General features: G+C 41.8%; 1 protein-coding gene and 1 long non-coding RNA gene across 2 annotated transcripts in view; one reads left to right on the forward strand and one right to left on the reverse strand.

Moving 5' to 3' along the window:
* The first annotated feature begins 7,019 nt into the window (after window positions 1-7,019).
* LOC123280344 (uncharacterized) lies at window positions 7,020-23,707 on the forward strand. The gene is made up of 3 exons (XR_011497836.1): window positions 7,020-7,165; window positions 14,301-14,486; window positions 23,122-23,707. It is a non-coding gene; the product is annotated as an uncharacterized lncRNA (long non-coding RNA).
* PREP (prolyl endopeptidase) overlaps window positions 13,056-24,288 on the reverse strand; it is a 122,272-nt gene continuing 111,039 nt past the window's right edge. Inside the window, exons 13-15 of the mRNA XM_044757163.2 lie at window positions 20,737-20,868; window positions 16,755-16,911; window positions 13,056-13,801 (exon numbers count right to left, since the gene is read on the reverse strand). Of these exons, the coding sequence (XP_044613098.1) occupies window positions 13,507-13,801; window positions 16,755-16,911; window positions 20,737-20,868 (584 nt within the window). The 3' untranslated portion in view covers window positions 13,056-13,506. The remainder of the gene's footprint in view (window positions 13,802-16,754; window positions 16,912-20,736; window positions 20,869-24,288) is intronic.

Consider the following 24,288-nt stretch of genomic DNA (forward strand, 5'->3'; position numbering starts at 1 on the left):
AGTCAGAATCTCTGTGGGTAGGACTCCTGGGATTTATATTTTTAACAAGCTCCCCAGTTGATTCTGATTTGCAGCTGGGAGATTAACTTGTTCTGTTACCCAGGGGATCATTTTGTCACCAGTTCATCTGGAGGGCCCATTCCAGGCTTGGCTGCACAGATCATCTGTGCCTAAGGGCAGTGGGAAGCCACTAAGGGCTCAAGGCGGGAGGTGACTTGATCTCATTTGCTTTTTAAAGCTTTCTTTGGAGTTAGTGAGTAGACAGAACTTGAGGGGAGCCAGACTTGGAGTCAGAGAGATAAATTATGACACATGGTGAGGATGGAGCGAAGTGGACACAGCTGAAGCATATTTAGAAGGTGGAATTGGTAGAACCTGGTGATGGCTGGATTTAAGAAGGAAATAACCAGCCCTCTTCCAGGCTTACGGAATATCAAGAGGACCTCCCAGCTTAGGAAACAGGTAAGGACCTTATCTGTATATATCTTTTACTACAATTTGTCTCAAATACTTTGCCAAAAGTTGGTGTTTAATTATGTATTTTAATTTGGGCAAAATATAACTATCATTAAATTATAAGGTAATCTTCAAAAGGGAAGAGTAGTAACTTCACAATGGAGAAACCAGGCAGACACTACCTTAACTAAGTGATCCAAACCAACAGTACCAGGAACAAGACAGACAGACCATGTGCCCCCTGACGTGATGCACTGAGAAGGGCCCAACATCACATCTGCAGTATTCTTGCCAAAAATGCAGAAATTCATTCTATTTATGAGAAAACATCAGACAAACTAAAAATGAAGGAGAGTCTACAAAATAACTGGCCAGTCCTCTTCAAAGGTGTCAAGGTCATTGAAAGGCAAGGGAGAACTTGGCACTGTCACAGACTGGGGAGGCTAAGGAGACATGACAACTAAATACAATGTGGGACCCAGGGCAGAAAAAGAACCTTGAGTGGGAAAACTGACAAAATTTAAATAAGCTGTGTAGGTTAGTTAATAGTAGTATATTAGTGATAGTTTCCGGGTTTTGATAATTGTACTATGATTATGGGAGATAACATTAGGGAAATCTGGGTGAAGGGCATATGGGTTCTTTCTACTATTTTAGCAGCTTTTATGTACATCTAAATTAAAAATTTTAAAAATTACAAGGGACATTCATCTTTGCAACATTTTAAAAAATATTAGTAAAAGACACTTTTAAAAAGGTATGCAGTTTCTGGGATAGATGATACTGGTGCTTGAAACAACATGTATATGAGGTGGCCAATATCTATGTGAATTAGTTCTGGTTCCTCTGTGTCTAATAATTTTCCTTCTTCACCAGTTTGGACTGCTTCAGGCTACAGAACTTCCGTATTTCCACCATCTTGATCATTGCTCTCATCTGGGGCTCTTGACATTGTGGGGTGGCTGAGAGCAAACTCCCGTGTGACAAGTGAGGCCATGTAAGAACACTCCTGGGCTGACGTGCTGAAGGCAAGAATGAGAGGTAGACAAACTCTGTCTGTAATAACTGTTCCCTCATTTCCCTTCTGGAATCATCCCTTCCCACAGCCTACCTTCCTACTCTGACCATTCTCTCCCTTGCCAAGCAGACCTGAAACACACTTCATTTACATGTTATCCCACACAGCCTTGCTATTCGCTGGGAAATGGCAAAAATCAGCTCAGAAGTTCAGGTGTTAACAAATGAGGAAGCCCCTCCCAGTTATCTTCCCTCTCAAAAGACGTTCGCATTTAACAACTGTCGCGGACAAATTAGAGGGAGTTTTACACTCGGAGGCAAGACCAGAGCTGGGAAGTTCCTCATGTTCTGAAGTCATCAGGTGCTTGCAACCTATGGGGACTGAGGTTGCAGGGGACCTGGCACTCTGGAAACGGCCAATAGCAGGGCCAACACCTGAATGGCCTAGGGGAAGTAACACCTGTGCTAACTTCTATCCTTTTCCCCAGAATTTAGAGTTGTTATGTTTTGATGCTGACCTTGTTTTCAGGTTAACCTCGGTTTGACTCCCTCTTCAAAATGGCTGGAAGCTGTTGCCTTTGATCCTCACCAAAGCCTTTAATACTTTGGAGCCAGAGAACAGTATTATATTTTTCAGTGCCATCTAAATGTAAGTCACTTTCTAAATCACATATTACCACTAAAGGAGTTTGTTTACAATTCCTATGGTTATTTGGCGTTAATTTCCATAAACGGCCGCCAAGACATTTTCTCTTGAACAGTAGAGAAAAACGATAGCTTTCTTAGTCGGGGCTCTGAGCTCCTGAGCAGAGAGAAGCCCCTGAAGTGGATTCAGGGTGGTATTCACCAGATGTAGTATCAGCAGTCTGATCTACAGAAGCAGGCGCAGTAGAGGGGAGAGGGCCCTCTGTGTCCCGAGAGGTGAACTCTGACAAAAGGACCACTGCTCAAAATAGCCCTTGTCCTTCTTGCTGGGACCTGATAACCAAGCTTTAATCTCACTTGCTCCCTGTCACCTGCCTTTGCCACTTGACATAGCAGTTCTCCAGGTGGCTATTCCTGGATGGTGTTCCTCCAGAGAGTCATTGGCTCCTTTTCCTCTTTATTTCACTACCAGAGTTTGTTTATTTTGACAACTTTATGGAAGTATAATTTATACACTGTAAAATTCACTCAAGTGTACAATTCAATGGCTTTTTTGTAAATTTACTGGGTTGTGCAACCATTACTGTAATCCAGTTTTAGAACATTTTCATCACCCTAGTAAGATGCGTTATGTCCAACTAGTTAAGCCCCATTTTCACCCCCAACTCCAGGCAACCTCTTATCTATGTTGCTCTGTCTTTACAGATTTGCCTTTTCTGAACATTTCATATGAGTGGAATCTTACAGTGCGTGGTCATCTGTGTCTGTCTTCTTTCACTTAGCATTGTGTTTTTTTCTTTTTTTTTTTTTAAGATTTTAGTTTTTTCCTTTTTCTCCCCAAAGCCCCCGGTACATAGTTGTATATTCTTCGTTGTGGGTCCTTCTAGTTGTGGCATGTGGGACGCTGCCTCAGCATGGTTTGATGAGCAGTGCCATGTCCGCGCCTAGGATTCGAACCAACGAAACACTGGGATGCCTGCAGCTGAGCGTGCAAACTTAACCACTCGGCCACGGGGCCAGCCCCAGCATTGCGTTTTTTGAGGCTCATCTATGAGGTAGCAGGTCAGAGGTTTTTCTTGTGAATGGGTTCCTGCTGCCCCAATCTCAAAATTCCTTAAAGGTGCTAAGACCACACGCTCTTTAAATGGTTCTCCTGCTTCTCTTTATGTTCTCCTTCAGTCGTGTTCCACATGGCTGTCAGGTTCCTCCCTGTTCTTTGCCTGCTCTGCGCCCCCGATGGCCTCACCTGGGCTGAGCCGCCCTGCCCTCTCCAGTCTGTCCTGCTACATTCAGGTCTTTATTTAAATGTTGCTTCCTCAGAGAGGTCCTCTCTGACCTCTGGCTAAAATTGCATTCCTTGTATGACTATTCACTTGCCTTACTTTGTGTTTCTTCATAGTTCATTAATTTCTGAAATTATATTCTGTTTACCTTTTTAAAAAACTTTTTTAAAATTGAAATCTAATTGACAACATACTAGTTTCAGGGGTACAACATAATGATTCAATATGTGTGTATCTTGTGAAATGATCACTGCAATAAGTAGTTAACATTCATCCCCACACACATAGTTACAAACTATTTTTCTTATGAGAACTTTTTAAGATCTACTCTTTTAGCACCTTTCAAATATACAGTACAGTATTATTAACTATAGTCACCATGCTGTACATTACATCCCTATGGCTTATTTATTTTATAACTAGAAGTTTGTACCTTTTGAACCCCTTCACCCGTTTCATACTCCCATCTCCCAACCCTGCCTTTGGCAACCACCAATCTGTTCTTTGTATCTATGAGTTTGGTTTGTTTTTTCTTTTTCGATTTCACGTATAAGTGAGATCATATAGTATTTGTCTTTCTCTGTGACTTATTTCAGTTAGCATAATGCCCTCAAGGGCCATCCATGTTGTCACAGTGGCAAGATTTTCTTCTTTTATGTGGATGAATAATACCCCACTTTATAAATATATATATGTATTTGTATATGTATATATGTATATCACATTTACTTTTTTCATTCATCCATCGATGGACACTTAGGTTGTGGCTGTATCTTGGCTACTGTAAGTAATGCTGCAATGAATGTTGGGGTGCATACATCTTTTTGAGTTAGTGTTTTCATTTTCTTCAGAATACCCAGAATTGGGATTGCTGGATCATATGGTACTTCTATTCTTAATTTTTGAGGAAACTTCATACTGTTTTCCATAGTGGCTGCACCAATTTGCATTCCCACCAACAGTGCACAAGGGTTTCCTTTTTTCCACATCCTTGCGAACATTTATTTCTTGTCTTTTTGATAATAGCCATTCTAACAGATGTGAGGTGACATCTCCTTGTGGTTTTGATTTGTATTTCCTTGATTAGTGATGTTGAGCATCTTTTCACGGACCTGTTGGCCATCTGTATGTCTTCTTTGAAAAAATGTCCGTTCAGATCCTCTGGCCATTTATTAATCGGATTTTGTTTTTGCTATTGAGTTGTATGAGTTCTTTACATATTTTGGATATTAAACCCTTATCGGATATATGATTTGCAAGTATTTTCTCCCATTCTGTGGGTTACCCTTTCATTTTGTTGATGGCTTCCTTTGCTGTGCAAAAACTTTTTAGTTTGCTGTAGTCCCACTTGTTTATATTTTGCTTTTGTTGCCTTGCTTTTAGAGTGAGATCCAAAAAATCATTGCTAAGAATGATGTCAAGGAACTACTTACTGCCTATGTTTTCTTCTAGCAGTTTTATGGTTTCAAGTCTCACATTCAAGTCATTAATCTGGTTTGAGTTAATTTTTGTGTGGGTATAAGATAGTGGCCAAGTTTCATTCTTTTGCATGTGGCTGTCCAATGTTCCCAACACAATTTATTGAAGACATAGTTCTTTCCCCACTGTATATTCTTGGCTCCTTTGTCATAAATTAATTGATCATATATACCTGGGTTTATTTCCGAGCTCTCTTTTCTGCTCCATTGATCTGTTTGTTTTTACGCCAATACCATACTACTTTGATTACTATAGCTTAGTAACATAGTTTGAAATCAGGAAGCATGATGCTTCTAAGCTTTGTTCCTTTTCAAGATTGCTTTGACAGTTCAGGGTCTTTTGTGGCTCCAAATCAATTTTGGGATTGTCTTGTTCTATTGCTGTGAAAAATGCCATTGGAATTTTGATAGGAATTGCATTGAATCTGTAGATTGCTTTGGGTAATATGGACATTTTAACAATATTCTTCCAATCCATGAGCACAGAATTTCTTTCTATTTATTTGCATCATCTTCAATTTCTTTTATCAATGTCTTATAGTGTTCAGTGTACATTTCATCTCCTTAGTTAAATCTACTTCTAGGTATTTTATTCTTTTTGATGCAATTATAAATGGGATTGGTTTTTAATTTTTGTTTGATAGTTCGTTATTAGTGTTTAGAAATACAGCAGATTTTTGTATATTGATTTTGTATCCTACAACTTTACTGAATTCATTTACTTGTTCTAACAGTTTTTAGGTGGTGTCTTTAGGGTTTTCAACATAATATGATGTCATCTGCAAATAGTGACAGTTTTAGTTCTTTCTTTTTGATTTAGAAGCCCTTTATTTCTTTTTCTTGCCTAATTGCTCTAGGTAGAGCACTTGCAATACTATGTTGAATAAAAGTGGTAAGAGTGGGCATCCTTGTCTTGTTACTGATATTACAGGAAAAGTTTTCAGCTTTTCCCCACTGAGCATGATGTTAACTGTGGGCTTGTCATATATGGTCTGTATCAGGTTGAGGGATGTTCTGTCTATACCCACTTGGTTGAGAGTTTTTATCATAAATGGATGTTGAATTTTGTCAAATGCTTTTTTTGCATTTATTGAGATGACCATATGATTTTTATCCTTCATTTTGTTAATGTGGTGTATCATTTGTGAAGGCTGAATCATCTTTGCATCCCTGGAATAAATCCCACTTGATCATGGTGTATGGTCCTTTTAATGTATTGTTGAATTTGGTTTGTTAATACTTTGTTGAAGATTTTTGCAGCTATGTTCATCAGGAATATTGGCCTGTCACTTTCTTTTCTTGAGGTTATTTTGTCTGGTTTTGGCATGAGGGTAATTCTGGCCTCATAAAATGAGTTTGGAAGCATTCCTTCCTCTTATTCTCTTTGGAAGAGTTTGAGAAGGATTGGCATTAATTTTCTTTGAATATTTGGTAGAATTCGCACATGAAGCTATCTGGTCCTGGACTTGTTTGTTGGGAGGTTTTTGATTACTGGTTCAATCTCCGTACTAGCAATAGGGTTGTTCAGTTTTTAAATTTTTTTGTGATTCAGTCTTGGTAGGTTATATGTTTCTAGGAATTTGTCCATTTCTTCTAGGTTGTTCAATTAGTTGGCATATAGTTGTTCATAGTAGTCTTATGATTCTTTGTATTTCTGTGGTATCAGTTGTAATGTCTCCTCTTTCATTTCTGATTTTGAGTTCTCTCTCTTTCTCTTGGTGAGTCTAGCTAAATGTTTGTCAATTTTGTTTATCTTTTCAAAGAACCAGCTCTTAGTTTCATTGACTTTTTTTTCTCTATTGTATCTTCCAGTCTCTCTTTCATTTATTTCTCCTTTTATCTTTGTTATTTCCTTCCTTCTGCTAACTTTGGGCTTCATTTGTTGTTCTTTTCCTAGTTCTTTGAGGTATAAAGTCAGGTTGTTTATTTGAGATTTTTCTTGTTTCTTGAGGTAGGTGTTTATCACTATGAACTTCCCTGTTTTGACTGCTTTTACTTCATCCCATAAGTTTTTGTATGGTATATATCCATTTTCGTTTGTCTCAAGGTATTTTTTTTTTTTAAAGATTTTATTTTTTCCTTTTTCTCCCCAAAGCCCCCCGGTACATAGTTGTGTATTCTTCGTTGTGGGTTCCTCTAGTTGTGGCATGTGGGATGCTGCCTCAGCGTGGTCTGACAAGCAGTGCCATGTCCGCGCCCAGGATTCGAACCGACGAAACACTGGGCCGCCTGCAGCAGAGCGTGCGAACTTAACCACTCGGCCACGGGGCCAGCCCCTGTCTCAAGGTATTTTTAATTTCTCTCTTGATTTCTTCTTTGACCTATGGTTGTTCAGTAGCATGTTGTTTAATCTCCATATATTTGTGAATTTTTGTTTTTTTCTTGTAATTGATTTGTTTCATACCGTTGTGGGCAGAAAAGATGCTTGCTTGATTTCAATCTTTTTAAATTTAAGACTTGTTTTGTGTCCTAACATATCCTCTAACCTGGAGAATGTTCCATGTGCACTTGAGAAGAATGTATATTTTGTTGCTTTTGAATGGAATTTTTTTTTTTTTTGGTATATATTTTTTGTATATATTTGTTAAGTCCATTCGATGTAATGTGTCATTTAAGGCCAATGTTTCCTTATTGATTTTCTGTCTGGATGATCTATCATTGATGTAAGTGGCATAAAGTCCCCTTCTATTATTGTATTGCTGTCTATTTCTCCTTTTCGTTCTGTTAATATTTTTTAGGTGCTCCTATTTTGGGTGCATAAATACTTACAAAGGTTATATCTTCCTGTTGAATTGACTCCTTTGTCATTATGTGATGACCTTCTTTGCCTCTTATTACAGTCTCTGTCTTAAAGTCCTATTTTTTCTGATATAAGTATAGCTACCCCAGCTTTATTTTGGTTTCATTTGCATGGAATATCTTTTTTTCACCCCTTTACTTTCAGTTTGTGTGTATCCTTACATCTGAAGTTTGTCTCTTGTAGGCAGCATTATAGATGACTCGTTTTTTTTTTAACTGAGATATACTTGACATATAATAATATATTTCAAGTATAGAACATAATGATTCAATATTTGTATATATTGTGAAATGATCACCACACTAAGTCTAGTTAACATCAATTGCCACACATAGATGGGTCATTTTTTTATCCATTCAGTCACTCTATGTCTTTTGATTGGAGAATTTAGTCCATTTACACTTAAAGTAATTATTGATAGGTATGTACTTATTGCTGTTCATTGTTTTCTGGCTGTTTTGTAATTGTTTTCTTTCTTCTTCTCTTGCACTCTTTGTGATTTGATGATTTTCTATAATGATATGCTTAAATTTCTTTATCTTTTTTGTGTCTACTATAGGTTTTTGCTTTGTGGTTACCATCAGGCTTACATAAAACCACTTATATTTATAACAGTCTATTTTAAGTTGATATCATCTTAAGTTTGAACACATTCTGAAGATCCATATTTTACTCCCTCCCCCACATTGTTTTTCATGTCACAGTTAACATCTTTTTAACTTGTGTATCCAATAACAAATTATTGTAATTATAGTTATTACTACTTTTGTCTTTTAACCTTTTATACTAACTTTATAAGTGATTGACCCACCACCTTTATGTTAGATTATTCTAAATTTTTCTATATATTTATCTTTGCTAGTGAAATTTACACTTTCATATGTTTTCCTGTTACTAATTAGCACTCTTTTTTTTTCTTAAGATTGGCACCTGGGCTAACAACTGTTGCCAATATTTTCTTTTCTCCACCCTCCTCCCCTGCACTTTATCTCCCCAAACCTCCCCTGCACACAGCTGTATATCCCAGCCACAGGCCCTTCCAGTTGTGGGATGCCGCCTCAATGTGGCCTGACGTGTGGTGCCATGTCCGCGCCCAGGATCCAAACCCTGGGCCACCGCAGCAGAGCACGCAAACCCAACCACTCAGCCACGGAGCCGGCCCCTAATTAGCACTCTTTCATTTCGGCTTAAAGAGGTCCCTTTAACATTTCTTGTAAGGCTGCTCTAATGGTGATGAACTCCTTTAGCTTTTGCTTCTCTGGAAGACTCTTTCTCTCTCCTTCAACTTGGAAGGATAACTCTGTTGGGGTAGAGTATTTTTGGTTGGAAGTTTTGTTTTCTTTCTTTTGGGGCTTTGAATCCATTATTCTACTCCCTTCTGGCCTACAAAGTTTCTACTGAAAAATCTCATAGTTTTATGGGAGTTCTCTTGTTTGTAACAAGTTGTTTTTCTCTTGCTGCTTTTAAGATTCTCTTCGTGTTTTTAACTTTTGATAGTTTAAAGTGTTTTGGTGTGGGTCTCTTTGGATTCCTCTTATTTGGGATTCTCTGGGCTTCCTGGATCTGAATGTCTGTCAGATTAGAAGCCTGCCCCTCAGGCCAAAGCTTTAAGATAAGCAAATAGGGCTCTTTCACAAAATGGCTGGGCACTTGTCAATTGGCTGCCTCTCTGCTGGGCCCTGGGGAGTAGCTGGGTAGAGTCCCTGCAGCTTCTTAAGAACTGGTTTTTAGGTGGGTGAAATGAGCAAACAGGGTCAAAAGGTAGAAACTTGCAGCTATAAATAAGTTCTGGGGTGTAATGTATGACATGATGACTATAGTTAGTAATACTGTATTGTATGTTTGACAGTTGCTAAGACAGAGGTTAAAAAAAGCTATTAGAATTTCCTGTAGTCTTACAGTTTTTCTTTATCTTTCAAATTAAAAATGTGACCAGACTGCAAAAACAAACAAACAAAAAACTGTTTCTCAGTTCACTGTAGTCTTGTGGGTCTCATGGATGTAAGCCCCATTGGCTTTCAAGTCTAGATGTTTTGGGGGCTCATCTCTCAGGTGCAAGTCTTAAAAGTTGGGGTGCCAGATGTGGGGTCCAAACCCTTCACTCCTCAGGGAGAAGCTCAGAGTTGTGAATTCCCTCTCAACCATGGGTGGCCATGCCAGGGGTGGGCTTTATGGTGAGGTTGTGTCTCAGCCTCTCCCACTTGTTTGCATGTGGGTTTCTTCTCATTTGCTGATGTGTAGGAGTTGCTCATCTAGTTTTTGGGTTTCTTTCAGAGGACGTTGTTCTGCACATAGCTGTAGCTTTGGTGTGTCCATGAGAGGAGGTGAGTTCAGGACCCTCCTATGTTACCATCTTAAACTGGAACTCTGTTTATTATCTTGTTACTAGACTAGCCAGCCCTGGTCTAGTGGCCAAGATTCAGTGCTCTCACCACCTGTGGCCTGGGCTCATTTCCCTATCAGGGAACCACACCACCCATCTGTCAGTTGTCATACTGTGGCATCTGCGTGTTACTGTGATTCTGAAAGCTATGCCACCAGTATTTCAGGTACAAGCAGGGGCACCCATAGTGGACAGGTTTCAGCGGAGCTTCCAGAGTGAGATAGACTAGGAAGAAGGACCTGGCCACCCACTTCCAAAAAAACTGGCCATGAAAACCCTATGAATAGCAGCAGAGCATCATCTGATATAGTGCTGGAAGGTGAGAGGATGTTGCAAAAAGACCGGGCAGGGTTCCACTCTGCTATGCACAGGGTCGCTAGGAGTCAGAATCGACTCTATGGCACAAACAACAAAAAAACTAGTGGGTAAGAGTGCAGTCTCTGAGGTCCAGCTGTCAGGGTTACTGCCCTGCCTGCCCACTTCCTGGCTGTGCAACTTGGGCCTCTGCCAATGAAGGCTAAGGGTAACACATGGTTTATAAGTTTTGCTTGAGGACAAACATATCTATACACAGAGTGCTTAAGCAGGGTGGCACAGGGGACTCAGCAACATAACTTATTGTCTCTCTCCTCCTTCTGGAGGGTCAACTTCACGAGGGTAGGACTTTTTCTTTTTTTTTACCCCCAACTCCTGGAACATAAGTGGTTGCAGAATATAGCTAAGTATTTCTTATTCATTGGTGTCAGCCCTCATCCCACTGGCCTGATCACCGCCTTAGTCTGTTGCTTTTTTTTTTCTGCTTTATTTCCCAAACCCCCCCCCCCCCGTACATAGTTGTATATCTTAGTTGCAGGTCCTTCTAGTTGTGGGATGTGGGACGCGGGACGCCGCCTCAACGTGGCCTGATGACCGGTGCCATGTCCATGCCCAGGATCCGAACCCTGGGCCGCCACAGCAGAGCGCGCGGACTTAACCACTCAGCCACGGAGCCAGCCCCAATGACTGTTGCTTTTTTACAGCCCTTCTCATAGCTTTCCAGCCTGTTTTTAACTCATCTTTGAGTCTTTGTAACCCTTCTGGGCACTGGCTATGTGGTTTTCCCTGGGGGACTCCCCAAGGCTGGTAAAATTGTCTGATACACATGGAGATGGGTGACAGGCTTAGCTGAAATTTATCCCTTCAAACTAGCAGCACCACTTGTGTGTAACTGCTAAGCCTTAGTGGGAGTGTTAGGAAATGTGACTCATCACGAAGTCTTACAGTATTCCAGGTGTATACACATTAAATGTAGCTTTTTTCCCCCAAAACACGATAGACGAGCGTAAGACAAAAGGGCAGAAAACAGGACAGAGTGGAAGGTGGCATCTAATATGGAAGATACTGAGATCTGGGAAGGAACTCAACCTTAAGTCTTACTTCCAATGTTTAAGGCTTAAAAAAGCTACCTTTGGTGTGTGGGCTCAGATGTCCAGCTAAAATCTAGATACAGAAATTGGCTTGGGAAAGTGAGCTCACAGTTGGAGGCCAATTATAAGTGTATTACTTTGTTCATTCTTCATAATTGCCAGTTACTAAATGACAGGTTGGGACTTGACCCTGGGCCTGACTGATGGCTCCTGTAGCTCAGAGCCTACACACGGTATTTCCACCTCTTCTGTGAAGCAGGAGACCTCAGTGAGAAAGGATGGCTGGATTCTGTGCAGGCTGGAAAATGCTCTGGACTAAGTGGCTGCAACTCAGCTGTCTGCACTTCAAACAAGCCAGCTGCTCCAGGAAAACGGCTACCTTTGGCGTAGCCATGCAAATGCATTTTATTTATTTATTTTCTACTGTGCTGGTCAGCAGATACGTGGCAGTTAGTCCATGTTAGCATCTCTTCGGGTAGATGGTGATGACGTCAGTCTCTGCGTGCACTGCTAGCTCGTGGCACACTTCTCCAGGGGGTCATGGTGAATCATACGTTCAATGACAGCCATATTATATACACTACTTATTTAAACAAACGGTAACAGAAAACATGATTCTAGAAGAGAAAAACCAGACCACATAGCCACCTTTCAGCTGTGCTTGGTACCTAGTGATATGCCTGACAGAAAATAGTGCGTCTAATTTTAGACTGCAATTTGAGAGGTGGAGAGAGCTTTAAAGAAAAGCACAAATATGGAAGATTTGGAAATAGGACTTACCTGGAAAAGTACAAGTTATTGGAATAATGAAGTAATCTTTTAAGCTACCTTTTTAAGGTTAAGACACTTCATACAAAATAGTAATCATGTTGGTCATATCTGATGAAGTGAGACAAAGAAGAAACTGTTTTCTTATAAATTAGATGGGCATTTCCCAAACTGATGCCCAAAGGAACAGTGTTTCATGAGATGTTAAAAAAAAAAATGCCTTAGAAATTTTTTTCCGGACCATAGTTTGAGGAGTGGTCTATTCTCCTTTCAAAGATTTGGAGTGGAGAGGGGGCCAAATTATTTTGTTAGAGTATGACTATTTTTATTTCTAAGAAGTGGTCTGTGGGAGGAAAAACAGCTTTGGGAAATGCTGAAATTTCTGATTGTAAGATAAGTTTGGATCAGTGTATTGGTTTGGATAGTTCACTCATGTGGTCTCTTGGTTTTATATCCTGGCTACTGGTTTCCAGGAATGCTTTGTATTCAAACTGATGACAGGTGAATAAACTGAGGTTTCAGGTCCACTGATTTCTAAAAGGAGGCATCCAAACCAAAAGAGCCCCTGATCAGATTATCAGCTGACCGAGCGGTTAATACGTAAGACAGTGAGCACCTCTCGTAGCTTCACCCCCCACAAACAAGGGAGCCGGAACAGACACACTCAACTTCTTTCCAGCGCCAACATTCTATGACTCCATTGTTTGCAAACTAACTTGCGTGGAATGCAAACTGCTTATTCCCATGGAAAGTGACATGATCCAGAATGACTGCACTTCTGAAATTGCCGCTCAACACAAAGGAACCAGAAATAAAGCCTCCCGTTCTTAAATAACATTTATTATTGTTGCAAAGAAGTCTTTGTCATGAGAACAGTTCTCACATTATTGAAAGCTATATCAGTTATGGTTATAGAAGCAAATGTCACTGAGGGGCTATGGATGAAGTATGCCAGACTAGACTCTTAATTCAGCAATCGAATGTTCACAATGTGTTGGCTGCCGTTTAGCTATTTATCCAAACATGCCCTTTTTTTTTTTTTTTTTAAAACACGTGCCTGCACAGGGTGGAAAAACAAACACCAAGGGCTCGCTAAAAAGGAGAAGCCTAAAAAAGATAAAATTCCCGTGGCAGTTCCGTTCAACTGCAGTCCATGAGTGCAGGAATAGTGTTTGTGTGGGGGAGCAGGATGCCCAGTGGTTTCTCGGTTTTAACGGTGGGAAAGCCCTTGAGGTTTTCTGCGGCTGTCGTGGGGAGCGGGAAGTTCCATTTACTGAATCCAGTCGATGTTCAGGCACCGTGCGATGAAGGCAAACATATCTGAGACTTCTTCTATCACTTTGGCCGTGGGCTTCCCGGCCCCGTGGCCCGCCTTGGTGTCCACGTGGATAAGCAGGGGGTTGCTCTGCTTCTGGCTACGGCCCACGATGTACTGAAGGGTGGCAATGAACTTCAGGGAGTGAAGGGGGACCACGCGGTCGTCGTGGTCAGCAGTGAGGAGGAGCATGGACGGGTACTGGATGTCGTCTGCCTCTGGTAACTTCACGTTGTGCAGTGGAGAATATCTGAAAGGGAAAGATACTCTCATGAGGCTGGATGTCAAAAACAGAGTTGTTTGTTCACTAGGATAATCAAGGAGGACCGGTGGGCACGCTGACCTATGCGGTTTACCAGCCTAAGTGCACTAGCAATGAGGACAGCAGCTAACTAGTACACGGGCGACCACTGCAGACCATGCTTGTATCGTCCTTTAGGCCATAATGGCCAGGGCGACTGGCAACTGGGAGCTGTGTCATTTATTGGTCTCCCACTTTGGAAAACTGTGTGAGAGAGAAACTCACAGGGCTGTTGAAATAACCCAAACTATATGCACACTTACTGTCTTGAGTTGAATATTTTCACATTCTGTAGATTTACTTTTTCACTGCTACAAAGTGGACTGATTGTCTTTTAAACCACTGATTGTGGATACAATAGGCATAAGCCTTTCTTGTTGAAAAATTTGGAATCCACAGTGGACAGCAGCTTTTTGCCCCTTTAATATCTAAAACTCCTTTATTCCAGGCTCAGCTTGGCAGTCTTAGGAAGAATGCGGGTCCTCGCTGGGCCTGGTTTCCTGTCTGTAAACTGGGGAACCTGGGATGGATGGGTTGCTGGCCTCCTGCTGGCTCTCAGTCCAGCTGAAAGAAACTGCCTTTGGCCAAGGGTGAGAGCGCGGAGGAACAGAGGCAGCACCTTCTTAAGAACAAGGTAAGTCTCCAGGTGAACAAAAATGGTTTTAAGAATAAAAGCATAGTCGAATTAAACAGTGATTAATAATAGTTAAGTGAGAAAAGTCTCACTTCTCCTTCTAGATGTGTATTTTCTCTAATTTGAACTATAGCTTCTTCCTATATTCAGTTTTTTTTTTTTTTAAAGATTTTATTTATTTTTTTTTTTTCCTTTTTCTCCCCAAAGCCCCCCGGTACATAGTTGTATATTCTTCGTTGTGGGCCCTTCTAGTTGTGGCATGTGGGACACTGCCTCAGCGTGGTTTGATGAGCAGTGCCATGTCCGCGCCCAGGATTCGAACCAACGAAACACTGGGCCGCCTGCAGCGGAGCGCGCGAACTTAACCACTCGGCCACAGGGCCAGCCCCCAATATTCAGTTTTTACCAGTGTGTCAACAAGGCTATTTGTGCATTTAAAAGTAATAGTTTTTTGGTTTGTTTTTTATTTTTTATTGAGATATAACTGACATGATATTAGTTTTAGGTATACAACATAATGATTTGATATATGTTGTGAAATGATCACCATTGTAAATTTAGTTAACATCCATCACCTCCATATAGTTACAATTTTATTTTCTTATCATGAGGACTTTTTTTTTTTAAAGATTGTCACCTGAGCTAACATCTGTTGCCAATCTTTTTTCTTCGTCTCCCCAAAGGCCCCAGAACATAGTTGTATATTCTAGCTGTAGGTCCCTCTAGTTGTGGCATGTGGGATGCTGCCTCAGCATGGCCTGATGAACGGTGCCATGTCCACAACCTGGATCCGAACCGGCAAAACCCTGGGCCACCAAAGTGGAGCGCTTGAACTTAACCACTCGGCCACAGGGCCAGCCCCGAGAACTTTTTTCCCGGGTACTTTTATTGAGATCATAATGGTTTATAACATTGTGTAAACTTTTTCCCTCCTAGAGAACGGAATTTAGTAGTTTAAAGTATTCAATCAGGAATTCAGCTAAAATGCCTGAATTTTTCAGAGAGCTAGCCATAAAAAAAAAAAAACATATAAAATGAAAGAAAAAACTTGAGAAATCAAAGTTATTGTATCAAAACTTAGAGTTGACTGAGAAGACTGCGACAGAGGACACAGGCTTCTTGTGCTATTCCAAGGGCGATTCCTAAACGCTGCTGATAAAAGTCTCCAAACTCCTACACGTGGGAACTAAAGAGAGTGAAGAACCAAAAAAGAATGGAGCTCACAGTCTTGAGAAGCTACATGTCTGCCATTTTCTCATTGTTATCGCCAAAGTGGTCGAGGGACACGAACGTGGGAAGTTGCATAATATTTCAATTATGTGACTTATGGTTTCAAATACATGTGGTTATCCTGAGAGCACAAATAAGTTTAATAGCACTTGCATATAGTCCTCTATTTCCTCATTTCTTAATTTAGAAGAGAAAATCCCATATACATTGATATAAGGTATAATGACACTTTTTATTAGTTTTTGCTGCTGTGACAAATTACAAATTCAGCAGCTTTTTAAAACACAGATTTCTTATCTTACAGTTCTATAAGTCAGAGTCTTAATGGCTCTATTGGGTTCTCTGCTCTGGGTCTCTCAAGGACAAAATTAAGTGTTGACTGGCTGGGTTGTTATCAGATTTTTTTCCAGAATTTTCTATTTCCAGACTTATTCAAGTTGTTGGCAGAACTCAGTTCCATGTGGCTATAAGACTGAGGTCCCCAGTTCTTTGAAGGCTGTTGGGTGGGGGTCACTCTCAGGTTCTAGAGGCTGCCTTCCTGCATCTTCAAAGCCAGCAGTGGGGGTCGGGTCCTTCTCATGCTTCCAATCTCCCTGACCTCCCTTTCTGCCGCATCGCTGACTCCAGCCAGAGAAAGTGCCCTGCCTTTAAGAGTTTGTCGTTAGACTGGGCCCACTTGGGAGAATCCAGGATAATCTCCGTATTTTAAGGTCAGCTGATTAGTAACCTTAATTTAATCTGCAGTCCTCTCACAGCAGTACCTCGATTAGGGTTGAATTGAAGAACCAGGGGACAGGATTCTTGGGGGCCATCTTTAGAATTCTGCCTATCACACCTCTGTAGTTTGTTTTTGTTAAAGACTAGATCAAAATAAGAAAGACAGCCAGGTACTCCGATGACTTCCCCGACTTCTGCAGTAAATTATATGGAAATATGAGACACTGAAGGCGACAAAGAGTCAAATACTTATCCATCTGACTGTTTAGTATGATATCAAATTGTTAGCAACATGTATGTCAATATGAATTAAAACCTGACTTGATAAGCCAGTCGAAGTGTTGTTCGCTGTCCGAGCACCCATAATCGGTGGTCCAGGCATGACCAATGGTATATTTATGGAACTTCAGCATGTCCATTACTCCAACTTGAGCAATAACACAACCAAACAGGTCCGGACGCTGATTTGCACAAGCAGCTAAAAACCAAGACAGATAGAAAAGGGAGGCAGTCCATCGTTAAACATCCAAATAAACAAAAACAAAACAACACTTACATGCTTTCAGAACCGTGGTTGCCTTTTTTCCTTAGAGCACAGGAAGAAACCAGCATAAATCACCTGCCTAATGGCATACAAGCTTTTCCCCCTCCTTCCAATATATCCTAGGGATGGGATGTTCTCATCAGTTATAGAGATTTACTCCCCAAAGAATCTCAAGGCGGGGGGGGGTGGGGTGGTATTTGAAAAACTCAAGGACTTTCTGAAACCCCTGTGCCCCCTCCTCCCATCCCACTCACAGGGATGAGGGAGGTTGAGGAGCTTGTTCTGGCTCTCAAAACTAGCCTGTGATATAATAAGAAATATGTATTTATACGTCTTTGTCCCCGCTTCCTGGCACAGAACTCCTAAAACTCTCGGAAATCCCTGACTGATAAGGGTGAGAGGAGCATCTTTTATAATCCCTAACTAGCCCCTTTCAACCATACCTGAGTTTTAGGCTGATGAGGTGACTCTCGGTAGTCCCCTAGACAGCTTCAGAATGGGGGCTGGTTGCCAGAGGAACCAACCATGTGATAAGAGGGCTGGAGATCGAGTTAATCACTAACAGCTAATGATTTAATCAACCATGCCTGCCTAATAGAACCTCCATAAAAACCCCTAAACAATGGAGTTCAGACAGCTTTCGGGTTGGTGGACACTGAGGTGCCAGAAGGGTGGTGTGCCCAGAGAGGACATGGAAGTTCCGCATGCCAACCCCTACCCCATAGGTTCCCCTATGGATCTCTTCCATCTGACTGTTCCTGAGATCTGTCCTTTATAACAAACCAGTAAATGTAAGAAAAGAGTGTTCCTAAGTTCTATGAGCTGTTCTAGCAAATTACTGAACTCAAGGAGGGGGTTATGGGAACCCCCAATTTATAGCTGGTCGATCTGGTGTCTGAAGTGGGGGCAGTCTCGTGGGACTGAGCCCTTACCATGTGGGGTCTGTGCTAACCCTGGGTAGTGTCAGAAGCAAACTGAATTGTAGGACACCCAGTTGGTGTCTGGAGAGTTGGAGACTTGGCTGGTGTTGGGAAAAACACCCTACACATCAGGTGTCGGAAGTATTGTGCATAGAAGTAGTTTACATGGCCCAAGGCAGAAGAGGGCCTAAACCCAGCTCAGGGCTCTAATCAATACTGGCATACCTTGTCCTGTTTTAAAAATATTCTTCATGGGCCGGATTGGTGGCTCAGCAGTTAAGTTTGCACGTTCAGCTTCAGTGGCCTGAGGTTTGCTGGTTTGGATCCCGGGTGCAGACTACCCACCACTTGTCAAGCCATGCTGTGGCAGGCATCCCACATATAAAGTAGAGGGAGATGGGCACAAATGTTAGCTCAGGGCCAGTCTTCCTCAGCAAAAAAGAGGAAGATTGATGGCAGATGTTAGCTCAGGGCTAATCTTCCTCAAAAGAAAAAATTAAAATAAAAATATTCTTCATTGTATACTTAACATACTTTAATGTTTTTGATAATTCAACAAATATTTATTGAACATCTGCCATGTGCCTGGCACTAGGCCTGGGGATATATAAGTGAATTTTTTAGTGGGAAAGATAAAGACGTGAACAAGCAGTTATGGTGTGGCAACAACTTGCTGAGAAAGTTCAGGTGCTATGGAAGTGGGGTGTAAGGTGCCTAACCCCAGTGTAAGGCAGTTTAGGGAGGCTGGGAGGAAGTCACATCAAAGCTGGCATGACTAGGAGTTAGTCAAAGGATCTGGACTTTTCCTGCCTCTTGCAAAAAAATGTCATTCCCACCCCAATCCTGATTTCAGTGCTTCTTCATAAGACTGAATCCTGAGTGCCACCTTTAGAGACCCTGACTCTCACTCAGGTGAGAGGGGCAGGAACCTGTCCTTTTACCTAAGCATTCTGCATCCTATGGAGGAACTCCGTCTCTGCAGGTTCCTTAAGCAACCAGGTTTGTCAACAGACATAAACCAACGCCTGAATATAAAACTCCGAACGTAGAAAGGAGCTATTGGATGAACCAGTAAATGACAAAACGATTCTCCCACTAAGGGAATAAGATGATATTTTCAATGTCCTTTCCCATTAAGCCTCAGATTCGCCCTTAGTTCTTCCTTCTTTTACACTTCATATATAACCCATATGCAAATTCAGTTGGCTCAAATTCAAAATATACCCAGAGTCTGACCACTTATCATGACTTCCATCACCACACCCCAGGTCCAAGCGACCACAGGCTCTCACAGGGACAGAAGCCTGCTACCTGGCCTTCTGTCTACCTTAACACCATAACAGGATCAATGCATGATCCTGTTAAAAAACAAGTCAAATTATGACACTTCTCTGCTCAAAACTCCCCCAAAGGCTTCTCCTTTCACAGAGCACAGCAGGTCCTCTAGACTGGCTCTGAGGTCCTGCCTGGTTTAGCCTCTTGTCACCTCTCTCGACACTTCCCCTCGCTCACGCTGCCCAGCCACAGAGGTGGGCCTCCTCACCGTTGCTGGAACACTAAGCCCATGCTGGCCTCAGGGCCTTTGGTGTACTGCCTGCCTCCTCTAACTGGAATAGGCAGAGGTATTTGTTTTGTTTGTAAGAACCTGATATCAAGACCTTTTCTAAATTTAAACAAATTATTTTGGACATATATATTTTCCCTCCATGGGAAAATGTTTTTTTCAAGGCTATATTCTATCAGGGTAAAGAGTAAGAACAGAAATTCAGGTTTTGACATGATTCGGTATATTTCAAAGACAAGGAAACTAAACGACCCTGACCACCCCCCTCCAAAACAGTGGATTGAAAACCCCGAAAATTGCCACATGCATGTTTTAGGTTGAGCCTACATGTGCCACTCCATATTTCTACAATGGTCCCTCACATCCTAATGATACTGGATGTAGGCCCCGGCACCAAAATTCAGGGCCCCCATAAATGTTTACTACAATGTTAAGTGCTACTGAGAGACAAAATGCAAAGCGAAATTTCATTAACTACCAAGAATTAGGAAAAGCTACTTAGAGGCAGTGCCACATAGAGGTTAAGAGAGTAGAACCTAAAACCACAGTGTCAGGCCCCAACCCCAGCATCACCATCTTCCAATCGAGTGACACTGGGCAAGCTACTCAACCTCTAGGTGCCTCAGTGTCCTCCTCTGTAAAATGGGGATAACACCAGTCCCCACCTCACAGGCTGCATGCACATCAAATGACAGCATGCACGCCAAGGGCTCAGCCCTGGGCCCTACACACAACGTGCTCAGCAAGTGTGAACTATTACTGTGAACTATTTCAGTACCATTACGCTGGGGAGCCATCTTTGTGTGTACCTCATTTTCCATCATGACCCCTCTCTGTGCCCACAGCATTTAGCATTCTGTGGCTTAGGTATTCAACGAATGTGTAGTGATGATCACATCTTACAAGTTCTCAGGAACACAAGCAGAGGGGTTATCAGGCTCAGTCCTGTGCTGGCTGAACCCTAGAAACCTGTGGATCCAGTTTGGGGGAGAGGAGTTCCACCCCAGGGAGGAGAGAATTGCGGTCCAGCCCAGAAGAGCTCAGGGCAGGGAGGTGGAACAGCTTTTCAGGCTATCCTGAGTGGAGTCAGTATAACATGGGTTCAGCTGTGTCTTTCTGTGTTGTTTATCAGATGCTCAAACACCAATGGGTTTTGCTTTCTTTGTACCACTGCTCCCATCCATGAGCCAAAATTGAGAGCTGCCTGCAGACAGTGTATCTGAAAACCCCAAGTGTGTTAACTGGTACAGACAATGAATAAAAGCCAGTTCTCACCCACTAAGAGGCCTCCATTTGAACCTCCATTAATAGTCAGCCTCTTGGGAGCGGTGTAACCCTCCTTGATGAGATACTCCGCAGCACGCTGAAAGTCATCAAAGCAGTTTTGTTTGTTGGCCAAGATACCACCTATGACGTGCCAAAGTGAAAGAGAGTTAACAAAACAAAGCATAAGAAAATAACAGTTTAACCTAAAGAGAATTCAAATGATGATAGGGCACAGTTTCAACTACTGATCAACTTAAACAACTTAACAATGGGCTACATTTAGAAAAATGCCTCAATTTAAATTTTGTTACCCATGGTGGAATTCTATCATCAATACCACAATCACTAATCCACATGGTGGATTTGTATTTTTCTAAAAACTCCCAGAACTTAAAAGGCAAATGCCCCAATGGGAAGAAAATGATCTGTTATGTCAGAGAAGCATGAGATTGAAAGAATGTAATGAAAAAGAACGTCAGGGCTGGCCCTGTGGCTGAGAGGTTAAGTGTGCGTGCTCTGCGTCGGTGGCCTGGGGTTTGCTGGTTTGGATCCTGGGCATGGACCAACACACAGCTCATCATGCCATGCTTTGGTGACGTCCCACATAGCAGAACCAGGAGGACCTACAGCTAGAATATACAACTATGTACTGAGGGGCTTTGGGGAAAAGAATAAGAAAAAAAAAGATGGGCAACAGATGTGAGCTCAGGGCCAATCTTCCTCACCAAAAAGTATACCTTAAAAAAAAACCCCCAAACCCTCTATTTTGGAGAAGCTGAACTTCAAAATGGAACAAGACCTTGCACAGTGTTCAATTCTCTTTGAGCTCCACCTGGCACAGGAGTATGGGGCCGTGCGCGTCCCCCTCTCCCTGGGAAGATGCAAGCACTTTGTGCAGAGGTGCATTTCTCACTCCTCCTGGCTTTGCAGGAGCTTGAAATGAGTAGCTGATGACAATAAATAAGTTCCCCAATTTTGCCCTTGGTTACTTATTTAAAGGACTTAAGCAGGAATGAGATGGGGAGGCAGGTGCTGCACAGAGCAGCCCATGATGGTTTCTCAATTCTTGAATGAAGAGGATCTCACATATCTCCCCAGAGAACCGGGCTTTCTCATCTAGAAGTCATTCCGATGAATAAAACCACACAAAGAAATTACTTAGAGAGAGGAACATTTCAAGATCTCGGAATATCTAAAAGTAAAGGCCAAAAGTCAGAGGTATGGTATGCCCTTACATAAACAGATGTCAGAAGTAACCGCCTATGAAATGAACAAAAAGCAGACGCAGATCTAATCAGACATTTGAGATTGACCACTTCTGCAGAAATTCAATTAAAAATGAAGCAGTGTTACTGAAGAAATTTTTTCATAGAAAAACAAATGTTAAGATTTTAATAAGAAATTACCAGTGAATTAGAACAGCTAGGATTACTTAGTTTCCAGGAATAATATCATTTTGGGTATATGACTATATTTTTTAAAGAGCATTAAAATTTAAACTCAATTAACTGAAGGGAATTTAGATTTATTAATGTCCAGTATACTGGGGTCTAAATGGAAAAGGTCCATTTCTGGTCCTTTCACTGCCTAAATTTAAAGAAAGTTTATGCATCAGTCTAAACACAGTCAGCCTACTTTTAGCTTCAGTCAAGCTCCAAACTCCCCTCCCCCAGGGCTTGTGGACAGTAAGTTGTTAGTGATTAATACAGAGAAGAGAAAGAGAGAGTTGATCAGGACCAAGGGCGCACTTCCCTATTGAGCATGGTGGACACCTGAAGACCAGAGGGGTTTTATGGAAAGAATTCAGGTTCTTTGAGGAGAGGGCCACAGGGTCAGGAGTCCACGCAGGAGGGTGGGTGTGTGGGTGTGTACACCTCAAACATTTTGTAGGAAATTAGGCAGGTCAAGGGGTCCAGACTCAGCACTGGATTTGGGATGTAAATCAAACATGGTATATAGAGATTTCATTCTTATTTATTCTCTTTTTTGTCAGCCATCTCTTAATATCACAGTTTCATGGTATGATCTTAGTGTAATTAAACTCTAGTTATCAGGTCAAAGTCAAAATTACAGAATGAACTCTATGCCCTTTCAAATACAATGACAATTGATGAAGTCTGTGGGGATGACCTGGCGGCAGCCGACCTAAGACATTCAAATAGTTTGTTGTCTGACATCAGCCCTTGGGGTGCATGCTGAATACCCAGGGTTAGACCTGGGCTTTTCTGCATCCTGACACGTAACAGGTACTTATGAAACATCTCTTCACATATCTCCCCTCATTTTGGCTGATTGGATTTGATGCAGAAAACCAGAGCCTTTGGCCTCAGGTTCAGGAAGGTGGAGAGGAACAAGAGAACGCACAGATCTAAAGGGTGGTCTCTCATGTTCCAGGAGAAGACCCTTTTTGCCTGGTGCTGCTGACCAACCCCAAGCCCTGGTGGCCACCTTCATCCCAGAGTAGGCCTTCTTACAAAGACGGCTGATGATGAGAGGGGAGAAGCCGGGCGCTGGTGGCAGTGAAGGTGGCTCCCCACATCCTCCCCACAAGGACACAGGAATAAGGCAAGTGGAGAAGGTCGTCTTCAGACCGTCGGTTAGTCTGTGATTTCCAGACACACAAAAGCCTGGGAGAGGGGCTGTGCTCCATATATGAAGAAAAGAGACAAGCTTTTAAAATAAAGATCATCAGGGGCCGGCCCGGTGGCTGAGTGGTTAAGTTCACACACTCCACTTCGGCGGCCCAGGGTTTAGCCGGTTCAGATCCTGGGCGTGGACATGGCACCGTTCATCAGGGCATGCTGAGGTGGCGTCCTATATAGCACAGCCAGAAGGACCTACAGCTAAAATATACAACTATGTATTGGGGGGCTTTGGGGAGAAAGAAGAAAGAAGAAGAAGAAAGATTGGCAACAGACGTTAGCTCAGGTGACAATCTTAAAAAATATATATATATATTTAAAAATAAAGATCATTCTTTAAAAAACCTGTGGCAACCTGGGGAATGAAGGTGAGTACATAAGCAATACCTCAATCAACTAGAATACATGCTTCAGGAGGCCAGAGAATGGAGAGTGAATCATTAAACCAGAAAAACAAAACCAACTGAGTTCTTGCGTCTAAAACCTTCACGGGGCAGTCACAGCAGCAATGTCAGGAGGATGCCATTTCTCAGCAACATCGGGAAAACAGAGAAAACAAGCAAAAGGATGCCCACACTGGGAACAGGGAAGCTCTATTTTATATCTCTTTTGTTTTAAGAGAAAATGACCTGTTTTGAAGTCCATTTTGGGATAGGCAAATAAAGCAGAACGGTCAAAGCCAGGCTAACAGAAGACAGAATAAATAAGAAAAAGTCCCCGCCCTCAGACTGCCTTCTGACAGTGATAGATAAAAATGTACGCACATGCATTGCTAAAAAAATTTTTTTGATTCTAGTCTATAGGGAATGCTTCTGAAAAATATGTACTTCATTAAAATAGACTACAGAGGAAAATAAAATGTGAAAAAACGGAGCTGTTTTTAAAAGGGGAGTAGTGCCTGCAATGTGCTTGAAATTAT

This window comes from Equus asinus, chromosome 24 (assembly GCF_041296235.1).
Source record: "Equus asinus isolate D_3611 breed Donkey chromosome 24, EquAss-T2T_v2, whole genome shotgun sequence".
In the NCBI taxonomy this organism is placed as follows: domain Eukaryota; kingdom Metazoa; phylum Chordata; class Mammalia; order Perissodactyla; family Equidae; genus Equus; species Equus asinus.